This window comes from Propithecus coquereli, unplaced genomic scaffold (genome assembly GCF_000956105.1).
Source record: "Propithecus coquereli isolate 6110/MARCELLA unplaced genomic scaffold, Pcoq_1.0 Scaffold5, whole genome shotgun sequence".
In the NCBI taxonomy this organism is placed as follows: Eukaryota; Metazoa; Chordata; class Mammalia; order Primates; family Indriidae; genus Propithecus; species Propithecus coquereli.
The window spans coordinates 1,703,521-1,716,222 of NW_012150840.1; the positions used below are offsets into that span (position 1 = coordinate 1,703,521).

General features: G+C 43.7%; 1 protein-coding gene and 1 pseudogene across 1 annotated transcript; one reads left to right on the forward strand and one right to left on the reverse strand.

Annotated features, from left to right (window-relative positions):
• The window catches only part of LOC105819721, an 18,265-nt pseudogene extending 8,656 nt beyond the window's left edge, over window positions 1-9,609 (reverse strand).
• Window positions 9,610-9,909: 300 nt separating this feature from the next.
• On the forward strand, window positions 9,910-12,499 carry SIX6 (SIX homeobox 6). Its single transcript, XM_012656132.1, has 2 exons — window positions 9,910-10,728; window positions 11,805-12,499. Exons 1-2 carry the CDS (start codon window positions 10,157-10,159, stop codon window positions 11,971-11,973), a joined length of 741 nt encoding a protein of 246 aa, XP_012511586.1. The 5' UTR covers window positions 9,910-10,156; the 3' UTR covers window positions 11,974-12,499.
• The last annotated feature ends 203 nt before the right edge of the window (window positions 12,500-12,702 follow it).

The following is a 12,702-nucleotide window of genomic DNA, read 5'->3' on the forward strand; positions in this document are numbered from 1 at the left end:
AATATTAATTTGATGCATCCATTGTTTTACTGTTTATGTACCTTTGATTCTGTTCTCGTACCTTTTGGTATAAGCCTGTCTCTCCTCAAATATATCTACTTCCTTCTAAAGTGCTATTAAATGGAATTTTAAATTTCAATTAATTCCCCATCATTCTATCCTTTATGTCACAGTTCTTTAATTTTATTCCTCCCTTTTGCTTACCATTGTAGTCCTGGCACCCAGTACAGTTCCTTACACATGATAGAAACTCAACAGACACTGTTTACTTGATGAATAAATGAATGAATGAGAAGTAAGTGCTCAAAAAATGGCTACATCATTTCACCTCTGGATAACTGTAACAGACTTGGGATAGACTCTGCCCCTTTGATCTATAGATATTCTTCCTATTCCTTCCTATAACAATACTGATTTTTCTTACATCTAATCAATCATTTTACTTAATTCCAATGCAATTAATTATTATATTTTCTTCTGCTGCAAATTGGTATGCCTATGTACTCTTTTAAGACCTTCTATAATTGGACATCAACTCTATTTCCTGACAAAATCTCTCTAATCAGGCTACTTCTCTCACTGATTCATGAAGACATTATAGTTATTTAAGCCTCCATGGCTTTATGTCCAAGTGGTTTCTCTCAACTGGAAAGTTTCTTCTTGACCCAATCAAGATCTATCCATTCTTCAGTGTTCAAGTCCCAGCTCCCCTAGAAAACCTAGCCTATTATAAATATCTTCTCTGAAGTGTATGGCCTTTTCTATACCACTGTATATAGTACCTAATTACATAGTATGTTAAGTACTGGGGTTACAAATATGAAGAAAGTACTTGCTCTCAAAAACTTCACAATTTAACAGTGGAGACAGCTTTACGAATAGTGATGAATACCATAATAGAGATATACATATGTGATTGAGATATTTGAAGGATATTAAATCAATGACCTTTAGTTCAAAGTCAGCCAGCAGTTCAGGGTCCCAGCAGGAAACAAAATTCACATCCAGATGGTTCAAATGATAAGACATTAGTAAAAAGATTACTTATAGAGGTATGGACAGAGACAAAGTATATGGTGTTTCACTCCTGAAGGTAAATGTCTAGAAGCCGAGATTCTAGCAATGAGGGCCTGCACAACACTCCAAAAGACTTGCATAACACTTCAAAAGGCTAGTCATATATGAGTCCATACCATAAAACCATCCATTCACAGCAAAGACCAGAAAGGATCCAAAGAATATCAAACACATCCAAGGCCCCATCTATCCCACCATGAAGGCACATTTGTCCCAACTCCCTTGTATAAAGATACCATTATAGACAAGCAGAGGAAGGCAGAGAAAACTTAAAAGATTTATCATTTATCTGAAAGAGACTGAGTTATCTAAAAGAAACTTTTAAACTGGCTGGCCATAACAAAGATATCCTGATTGAGAAGTTTAAAGTTTTCCCTCACCTACCCCACTGCTCCTGGTATCCATCAGGATAAAAGCTCTGAAGGAAGATTAGATCAGTTATGGAAAAATAAAGGCTCATTTCATTAAAAAAAAAAATCATTCTCAGATAATAGAACTCCTCTCAATAGGAGCCAATATTAAGCCATGTCCAGCTCCCATAGGGCTCTGACCTCCAGGACAAACATGTGAATTGGCCTGGTCAATCAGAGCACTCCATCCCTGCGGCCAGTCTTTCCTTAAATGATGTGTGTAGAATGATAGAAGGAAAATGTCTCTCAGAACTGGTGGATTCCAAAACCCTTGTAAGCCAGGAGCTGCTAAAAATTATCTTTCTCACCAGATGAAAAAAGCCTACCCTAAGACAAAGGCAATGCAAGTAAAAACAGAAGTAAAGTGTAGAAGAATCAGCTACCTCTGGACTTTCAGTTCTGTAAGTCAATAAATTCCCTTTGTGTTTAAGGTAGTCTAGATTGAGTTTCTATCAACTGCACCTACAAAGTCCAGTAGATGCAGAAAAGCAGAGATGAAGAAATTTTGTGTCATGCCACTTGAAAATTTGTTTGCACCAAACTTCCAAGCATCAAGTCAATTAAATTTTCTTTGTTTAGTCTCCACCAATTGATTATAATCATGCCATGTTTTAGTATTTTTCATATTTTATCTATGATTTCTTGTACAGATTTTGTTTACCCTGGAGTTTCTAATTATTATTTCTATACACAGAAGAATCCTATGTATTCTTCACCATATCATTAAAACCTTTTGGCTCCTTACTAATTGTTGAATGAGCTAACAAAATTTATAGGGAATTTTTAGGGAATTTCATATAAGCTATCTATTGATTTCTTTAGACTAATTTATTGCAACAACAGTGATCCATAGTATAGGAAGGCCTACTTCAAAAGAAGCTATTACTTGGATAGTTTCAGGAGACCTAAGCAGAGCACCAAAGGATTATGAGGCCAAGGACGAGATGGAAAACGAGACTTCACTAAGACAATGTAGAGGACCTAATTGATAGATTAAGCAGATGGTTGCCCACAAGAGAGGAACTTAAGAATTTACAGTGTCAGTCACTGTGCAAGGAATAGTCATTCATAATCTCATTTAATCCCTACAATTATCCTATAGGATAAGTATTATACTATTTATCAGATAGGAAAACTGGGACCCAAAATCATGTGGTTAGTCCAATGATTTAAACCTAAAATAGCTGGGTGCAGTGGCTGGTGCCTGTAATCCCAGCTACTTGGGAGGTTGAGGTGCGCAGATGGCTTGAGGAGTTTAGGACCAGTCTGGGCAACATAGGAAAACCCTATCTCTTAAAAAAAAAAAAGAAAACAACAAAAACCCTAAAATATCTAAAGTCCTTGCTGTTTCTACCACTTTATCTACCTTCATAATGTTAAGTTTCAGAAGCACCGTTAAAATATCACTATATGATATTACCTTTCCTCTCTAAGAACCAGTCCCCATCCCCTCATCTACTTTCAAGAATGAGCATTTTCTATTTGTCTACCTCACAATTTTAACAAGGCTTAGTCTAGTGAGGAGGTATTTGGCAATGGACAATAGCAAGCAGAAGGAAGGAGTCAGGGAATCAGAACAAACAGAAAAGAGAAGAGAAAACATAAATATAAATTACTATAATACAGAGAAATACAAACACTGGGAAATAAGATAACTTTCAGAGACCACAAACAGGACTGATAAGGATAAAAAGGTAAACAAGCAGAAAGGAGATGAGAGGGATAGAAAGAAAATTTGACTAAATGGAGGGTAAAAATTAAATATTAAAATTCAAAAAAATCAATTCAGCCCCAAATGTTAAATAGCTGTAATGATAAATTCTCTTATGTTAATTTCACCCAAACCTAGGCATAACAGAGAAAGTAATAACAGATGAAATACTGAAACAGAAAAGAGGGATTAAAATTGTATAGTTTAAAAGATGTAAGGAAAAAAATCTCCTGTTAAAGGAAACATGCACACATTTCTCTGTCCCTTAATTTTTTCTAAATCTACTCCCACTGTCTGCCTATATAATTCCCTGCCAGAGCTTTGCAGCTGGTCCCCACTGGGGCTTAAGCAGCCTCCTCTCTGTGTTTCCATTTAAAAATCTTTATTTCAATAGGTGGGCTTAGAGCATCTGCACTTCCAAAATTACCACACAACTGATCCAAAATGATTGAAACAAAATTGGTTTCAAAAATTGCCCTTAGGCTGAAAAGAAGACGAAGGCTAACATTTCAGACCTAAAGAAACATTTATCACAATTCTGTGGTCTGTAATAGACTTCTGTAGTCGTAATAGAAATGTTGACAGCTTGTTAATTATAGAAATGCTTGTGAGCATCACTGTTATTCTTTTGAAAGAACTGACAAAAGAGTTGAGTTTTTTTTACTTAAACCAAGCCTTGCAACACCTCAAGTCTAATCTCTTCTCCCCCAGAGGCCACACTCAGTTCCATTTTTCCTGCTAGTATACACTGTGCTGACTCAGGGAAGGGTCTTCAATAACCCCCGACTCCAAAAGTTTCCAGTCCCCAAAGAAGACGAGAGAAGTCCCAGAGCAACAATTTTTAGTCAGAGGCTTTTTAGGGCTTGCAAGGGTTACACCACCTGATAAGACCCAGAATAGTTTAACTCTCTCTGAGATCCTTGAACTAGAGAGTGTACCAAACTCTGAAAGTCACATGGCATGAAACAGTATAGGACCTTACGCATAGCAGATATTAATAAATATTTGTGTGTGATTCAGATCTTCTGCCCTGAAATTCAACTGGAATTAAACTGTCTTCCTTGGGTAGGGAAAGCAAGATATATAAGGAATAGAAGTTTGAATCTGTGCTTCAAACCCATCTCCACCACTAACTAGTTGTTCAGTATGGATAATCATTTAACCTCTTTGGTCTTCATATTTTATTCGTTTGTAAAATGGAGAGAAACTGAGCAATAACTTTCAACCATTGTTGTCTGTCCCACCAATTACTCAAGGAACATAGATTCTAACATGATAGAAACGAAAACTCTACTCTTCCCACAGATATTTTTAGGCATATAAGAATTCAGTTACCGTATTAATTACAGTAAAGTTTAAGAAAAAAAATTACAGTAGGTTCTCAGGAACAGATTTTACTAGCATGGCCTAGACCCAAGATGAAATTAAAAGTGCACTGAGTCCTTCGAAAGTGGGTCAACTCTAGAATAAACAGAATTTTACCAGGTTATATATTTTTGTGCCTTGTTGATTATTTTGAGATCCTTTGAAGTAGGGTTTCTTAACAGCAGTATTATTGACTTTGGGGGCAGGGGGAGCTGTTGTGTTTGCTGTAAGATGTTTAGCAGTATCTCTGGCCTACACCCACTAAATGCCAGTTGTGACAACCAAAAATATCTCCAGATATAGTCAAATGTTCCCTGGGAGTGGGGGCAGGGATCAAAATTGCTCTCCGTTGAGAATTTCTGCTTTGTAAGATGTTATGTAAGTGGTTTTTTAATAATGCAATATTTTAAAAATACTTTCTGCTAACCAGCTGGATCAACTCAGAGAATTTAAGGTATTTATTGAAGACTAATGCTTCTATCTGACTTTAAAGGACTTGGAAACGGAATTATGATTCGTTACACATATAATACGTATAATTAATACTATACATGACACATACAATTAAATGTGAATAATGTTTGGCTCATCCCAGAAGACGTTAAACAAACTTACACTCTTTCATTTCATTGAATTTTAAAGTTTCTATGAGTATTTTAGAAGGATACTTTGATCTTGGATTTGAAAATGGTGAAAAATGACCTGCTGGTAGAAAAAAACAGTAATATTCCAATAGAGAACTATGAATTAATCATTTTTCAGGCATTTATATGTTTCATTATTGATAATAAAGTGTTTATAAGTGACAGGCTGGGTACATTTTTTAAGCACTAATCCTTCAGACAAAAACCCAGTGATACAAAGATTCAAGCAAGCAATGCTGTAGTATGGTTAGCCCTATGAACATTCAGCCTTGCCCTAAACAAGCAGAAAAAAGTGAATTTAAGACTGTACTTTATATTACAAGGAGTATTAATTGTAATGTACTCTTTGGCCTAAAAACAAATTCTCATACAAATATATTGGATGAACAACAAACTAGCTATCAAAACACAGTTGAATAGGCAACCTAACTTTTTTCTAAATTATTGCTAATTAATCATTACTTTCAAATAGCATATTTTCCCACATTTAAACTTATAAAAAATTTCCTCCACTTAACAGCACAAACAATTGTACATCATTTTAAAGTGTCGCTAAAAATGGCAGGTGAATTATAACAAAATATTCTAATCTCTTAAAAGTAGATCAAATTTTAATTGTAATACTGTTTTGCCAGTTAAATGTACAATGCCAGGAAATCTACAAAACATTTCTTCAATGGTGTTTGTTCTCAGGAGTACACAATAAAGAGGCTTCTCTGTTCTTTGTTACAAGGTGCATAATGGCAAGGGAGGAATGCATGCAATAGAGCAATCTACCTTGGGAGTTTATTAGGATAGTTAGTACTTTTAAAATAGGATATTGAATTCATTCCATAATCTGAAAATCTGGACCATTAAATACATAAACAAATGTACATCTATATTTATGCATATGGTATCATCTGAAAGTCAGAATACTAAATTAATAAGCAAATGTTTGAGAGTGCAAATTTTTAATCCTGTAATTTCAAAAGACTAAAATGCCTTTTAAAACCTTCTAGATTATTTTTACATTATTTAAATCTTAGAGTTACATAAAATAAAAGCCAACTATCACTGGCAACACTCAGCTTTGAGACACTGGAAAGGGAAACCAAGATCTCTTCCTCAAAAGTCCAAATCAACACACACAATAGACTGGGAGCCTCATTGTGTTCCAGTCTGTGACTCTCAGCTGCAGCACAAATGTCTTCATCAAGGAATTCAGATAGACTCAATTATTACATTCTTAAAATCCCTGCCTATGTGAAATTGTGTGGGAAAGAAAACAAAAACACATCATTTTTTAAAAAGATAGTTGACTTAGGAAAAGTCAAAGATAAGACAAGATTGGAACACGGAGATAAAGTATTGACTTCTGAGCACTGCACTCCTCTGGCAAACGTGAGCTACAGTTCAGCAGGGTATAATCAGGGTTCCATGTGTCCCTCTACTCTGGAGAAGAAGAGGAGCACCAGGGGTGAGAGCCCCAAATGTGCAGAGTTTTCTGGCCGGAACCTCACAGCTCCCTGGGCACTCTTTGCCTAAATCCAGAACTGAACAGTTAGACACAGAATCTGCCTGAGGGCATCGTCTTCTACATCCTTTTTTCTCCACATTTTTACCGTAAAATAAATTTTTTACTGGAGAAAATCGAATAGTTGTCTATGGATTCCCGGCAAGAACCGAGCGTTTGCCCAAGATCTCATGTTCCAGTCTACTAGCTGTGAAGCACCCTAGAAAGTTGCAAAGCCACCCAGACAGGCCCGAGGCCAAGGGCTGCCTCTGCGCTCTCTCGATTTCCTGGTGAAATGGAAAAGAAAAATGAAGTGGGGGGGGGGGGGAGGATTTGCCACAAAGCCCCAAAATTGGTAAAAGAAAAATAAATCTATCTTTCCGTGAAATTAAGAAAAGCCAAGCCGAAGGTGAAGCTTTCTCCTGGCTAACCTCAGAGAAGTGTGCTTTAAGGGTGGGGTGAGGGTCACCGCCTCCTCCACAATAGGGTTATTTCTAAGGAACCCCGTGAAACTTCTCCCTTTCCCAGGGATGGGGGCTCGGCTCACATATTTCTTCCTGTTTGTTCCTTCCCCGCGTGAAGCTGGTGAACAAATAAGTGATTCCAAGGTGTCTGGTGCAGTTTATTTCCTTTGAGTTAATAAAATTAAATAAGTCCCTTGCGATGGCGAAAATAGGATCTCCTGACAGTAGATCCCGACCTCCAGGCACTTCTCGGGCCCTCCCGCCGGGTGACCAGACACCACCCGAACTCTGCCGCGTGTAGCCCGCGCCCTTTTCTCGTGGCTTTGGTGCGGCCAACCCAGACTCGGTTCCAGCTGTCCGCGAGTCTCAGACGCAGAAGCCAAAGCGCCTCTTATTTGCATAACTATTGTCCACGAAATGGGCCATAGGACAAATATTCCCATTTCCTAGATGAGGCGCCTAGACTCAGAAGATTAACACGTCTTGCACACAAAGACTAAGGGTAGGACGCCAACTTTCTCCGAATGAGCCGCTTTCAAACCGTGCAGCTAAAGGGCGAGAGGGAGGCGTGGTTTCCTGGGGCACAGACAACCTCTCCCACCTACAGCGGCTAGGCACCGGGATTGAGGTCCGCTCTGGACTAGCTGGCTGTGAGGTCCCTGCGGACCCACAGCCACTTGCTTCTGCTGGTGAAGGAAGAGCGTGAAGCCGCTATTTTGCGAGCAAGAGCCGACAAGGAACCATCCGGAGAGGGAAAATAAAGAAACCTCTGCAAACTGCAGCAAAGGGACGCTTTCCTTCCCTAGCCAGAGGTTCGAGAATGGAGCCTTCCCAGGGGCTGGCTTCATCCCTGCCTGGCCCCCAAGGCCCGAGTTTTCTGCACCGCAGATTCTCAGTCTGAGTGTTCTGGGACCTTGTACGCGATGTTTCTCACTAAAAGTTGTCCTTCCGGGTGATTTCAAAGTCCCTCCAAGCGAGAGAAGGTTTATGCTTTGTCATTATCCTCATCACCCCCTTTATTTTGCCCCTGCCCTGTCTCATTTCAAAAAAATGAGCTCTTAGAAAAGTAAGCCTCTCCGTCGAGGCGGCTGGCAATCTCACAGAAATGACGTAAATGGTTGCAGGGCTTTTTTCGTCCCCTCCGCTATTTTTTTCGAGTGAACTGTGAAGATCTGTGAAAATAATATCAGGGTTTTCCGTCAGAACGAGCTTTGCCCTGCACTCAGGCGTAGCATGATCTGACCCGACACCTCCAACCATCTGTGCTATCTATCTGCCTTCTGATTTACCAGATCTGTACAAGCCGCATACAAATTGTACTTGATACTAAAGAAAAGACAGTCGGCCCCAGTCCAGTTCAAAGGTGAACATCTCCATCTGATTCCTTTCTCTGGATGAGCCTCCTAAAGACGGTTCTCCTGGTGTTTTTGTTGGACTCCCCCTCTTCCAGTTATTTTCTTCAGACTAAACAAACCCCTACCAAAGGCCCAGATGGGATTGCGGTTTCTTTGACCCAGGCCTCAGAAAATGGTATGAGGTGAACTGTGAACTGGGAATCAACACAAGTTGCCAATTCAGTCTACTGACCCGAAGTCAGAGCCACCAAGAAGGTCCTTCCTCTATGCAGGAGGAATCAGTTGCCTAGCGGCATAGGAAGCCCTTTCTAGGACAGTCGGGCCTCTACCGAAAATTGTTGTGGATAGCCCTTCTCAATTTTACTTTTACTGAATTGCTTTGGGGATAAAAAGTCAAGGTTGGAGTTTCTATTCCCAGCTCAAGAGTCGTATGTTCTAACACAAGATAGGGGCAAAATCAGCCTGCAAGAAGAGGGGGGTAAATCAGTATTTTAAAAAAGATCTTGGAAATAAGCTTTTAAGTTGCTGTCCTGACCTACCAATGACTTCTCGCTCTAGATGTGGCTATACTGCACATTTATTCAAGTCCATTAAACTGCAAGGGGGCTAGATAAAAAGCATAATCTTTATTTGGGTGAGAGGCCCCTACAGCTCCCCCCTTTTCTTGACATGTTTGACCTTGTGATCAGCATCTCTGTTATTAGGTGTGAGCGTGTCCTTGCTCTCATTGAAAATTATTTTAGTAGGCTTTTGAAGGAAGTGGGAATAGAATCCAAACTGACCTGCTCTACCGATCCTCGGCCCTGTTCCCTCAGCTCCAGATTTGCTACCCACTCAGCTGCTGTGGCAGCAGAAAAAGGGGAAGAGGGAAGCATGCAGAGATGAGTACTTGGAAGAAATGAGAAGATACGCTTCCCCTCCCTTTCTCCGTCTGAGCTCCCCGCAAGGTTTGCCATTTCGTTACAACTAAACTTGCGAGGTATCGAATTATCGGAGGATTTCGACTTGGCCCAGTCCTCTTTGTCCTCTGGAGACTTCTCGACCTCGACTGAGACAACGTATTGCTCCAAAGTGAATTTCTGTAGCATCATTGCCTCTCTGGTGGGGGGAAAAAGGAGGGGGAGGGGTAGAGCTGGGGGGAGGAGGAGTGAAACGCTGCCGCACTCGCCTCTGTTTTTCTTCCAGCCACTCGCACGTCTTTTCATCCTCCAGGTTCTGCAAAATACTGAGGAAAAGTCCACGGGCTAACGGCGGGCGCTGTTGAGCACGGGGAGGTGCTGAAATGGCCCGGGCGCAGCTGGTCGCAGCCTTGATTGGCAGAGCCAACCGGTGACTGACAGGGGGTCTCCATGGCGCCCGCGCCGCCAATCCGCCCATCCCAATAGCTGCAGCTTGCCTGCCTGCGTGCCTGAGTGAAGTCCAGCCGAACCCCTCGCCACCGAGCCCGCACCTCTTCCAGTTAGGGTCGCTTGCTCCCGGCGGTAGCGACAACGCCGCCGCCCCGGCAGGCCGTGTGTCCCCGCTCTCCCAAACCGCCTCACCGAGAAGAGCCTGGCGCACCCAGCCAGGTTCGCAGACATCTGCTGCTTGTCCCGCTCTGGGCTCGGTGCCCCCGCCGCCGCCAGCGTTGCCTCGATGTTCCAGCTGCCCATCTTGAATTTCAGCCCCCAGCAAGTAGCCGGGGTATGCGAAACCCTGGAGGAGAGCGGCGATGTGGAGCGCCTGGGTCGTTTCCTCTGGTCGCTGCCCGTGGCCCCTGCGGCCTGCGAAGCCCTCAACAAGAATGAGTCAGTGCTGCGCGCGCGAGCCATTGTGGCCTTTCACGGTGGCAACTACCGCGAGCTCTACCATATCCTGGAAAATCACAAGTTCACCAAGGAGTCGCACGCCAAGCTTCAGGCTCTGTGGCTCGAAGCACACTACCAGGAGGCTGAGAAGCTGCGCGGACGGCCCCTGGGGCCGGTGGACAAGTATCGCGTAAGGAAGAAGTTCCCACTGCCGCGCACCATTTGGGACGGCGAACAGAAGACACACTGCTTCAAGGAGCGCACGCGGCACCTGCTACGGGAGTGGTACCTGCAGGATCCATACCCTAATCCCAGCAAAAAGCGTGAGCTCGCCCAGGCAACCGGACTGACCCCCACGCAGGTGGGCAACTGGTTCAAAAATCGCCGACAAAGGGACCGTGCGGCTGCAGCCAAGAACAGGTCGGTACCTTGAGGCCTCTGCGCTTTGCCCGCACCGGGGAGGTGGCGCGTGAGGGGAGGAGGCACCCCGGGAGCCCTTACCCAGTGTCTGGCGACTCCAATTCAGGAGGATTTGGGAGCCCAGTCTGTCTTGGGCTAGGAGCCCACTACGTTCCGGGTTCCTGGTTCCCTAGCCTCTCATCTTTCTTGGTGCTTTTGGGTAGCTGCAGCAGCTGGTCCCTGCCACCAAACCAAGGCTTCATTGGGGCGGAGGAGGGGGTGAGAAATAGAACTTATAATCCCAGAAACAATTAGGGACCCCAAGACCCAAAGCCAATTAGCTTGGTGAACCTGGGCCGAGGGTCCTACTATTAAGTGAAGTCTGGCTTATTAGCAATGTGTCAGTTTCGTGTTAATTATCATTTTCAAAGCCTAGGTGCATCCTTCTCTAATGCTTTGAAAATACTTTTCAACGGACTTTTGTTTCTAAGAAGTGGGAAGTTGAGTTTTCCTCTTCCCACACGAGGACAGCCTTGTCTCAAAACAGCAAACTAGTCGTCGGAGAGGGTGGATCTCAATCAGCCAAACATTTTGGCCAAGAACCCAGCCTCATCCCCCAGGCCCAAACGCCCTGTGTAACCCTCAGGCGAGCCTTTTTGCCTTCAGCTGGGCTAACCTGGCCCCAGGGGCACTGACTCAGGCATGCGCCCCGGGCACACGCCCCACTGAGAAGAGGGTCCATGTCCTGGCGCCTGATCTGTCCTTGTCATCCATGCCTCAGCTATTTCCTGACAATCCTGTAAATCTCCCAAAGGTGGGCAACAACCTGGAAAGACCCTTCCAGCCCAGCATCCCAAAGACAGGGGAGGTGAGGAGCTGAGAAAGAGAGTGAATGAGGGTGGGGCACAACTGCCGGGATCCGCGGAGAGGTGACTGCGGACTCTTGCCCGACCTCTGTCGCCTTAACTGCTGGGTCCGAGGAAGAGCCTCTGGCTGCCTCTCGGCTGGAGGACACGGACAGACCGTGGGGAGGGAAGGGAGTGGAGGACCGGTGGCTGTGTTACGCGCTGTGACCCGAGTCTCCTTTCTTCCCTTAGACTCCAGCAGCAGGTCCTGTCGCACGGTTCCGGGCGGGCGCTACGGGCGGAGGGCGACGGCACGCCAGAAGTGCTGGGCGTCGCCGCCAGCCCGGCAGCCAGTCTATCCAGCAAGGCGGCCACTTCGGCCATCTCCATCACGTCCAGCGACAGCGAGTGCGACATCTGAGCTGCCTACTCAGAATGCTCAGAAACAGAATCTGGTGTAAAAACGAGATAAACAAAATGAACGAGGGAGAGAGTTTGAGAGACCAGCAAATCCAGCGCCGGCGAGGCCAGGTGACCAGGGACCCGCGGGCTCGGGTTGCGGTGTCCGCCCAGCCTTGAGCCTGGCTCCACTGGCGCCCTTTGGCTGAGATCACAGGGGCCCGCGGTGAGGCCTGACCGCTTTGCTTTTTCCTAAGGATATTGCTGCAAAGACGCCTTCGGAACCCGAACTGCAAGCTGAGCGCCAGCCCCGAGTCTCCATGGGTATTTCACGTCGAAAGGACGCTGTTATATATGTATAACTTTTGCTTTAAAGTTTTTTTTAACAAAACATATATATGCTGTTTATTTACTTATTTAAGAGACTGCCATGATAGGTTTCTCTGTAGCTTGGGGAACTTGCTGTTTCTAAACAGGCAGACTGGCACTGATGGGTTCTTTGTGGAGAAGCCAAACAATAAAAGAATCTGGTGAGCAACCTTTCTTAAGGGAGCTGCTCTCAGATTCCTTAAAAAAAAAAAAAAAAAAATTCATTCCCTTCACCAGGCAGGCAGGGAGTCTTGTGCAAATGGTCTCAAGAGGGTCTTCTCTGTATCTTTTGCCTTCTCTGATGTCTCCTGGTATATTTTTAAAACAACCCGTGGTAGGCCCCTCCCACGTCAAATTATATGTATATGTATGCATGTATACA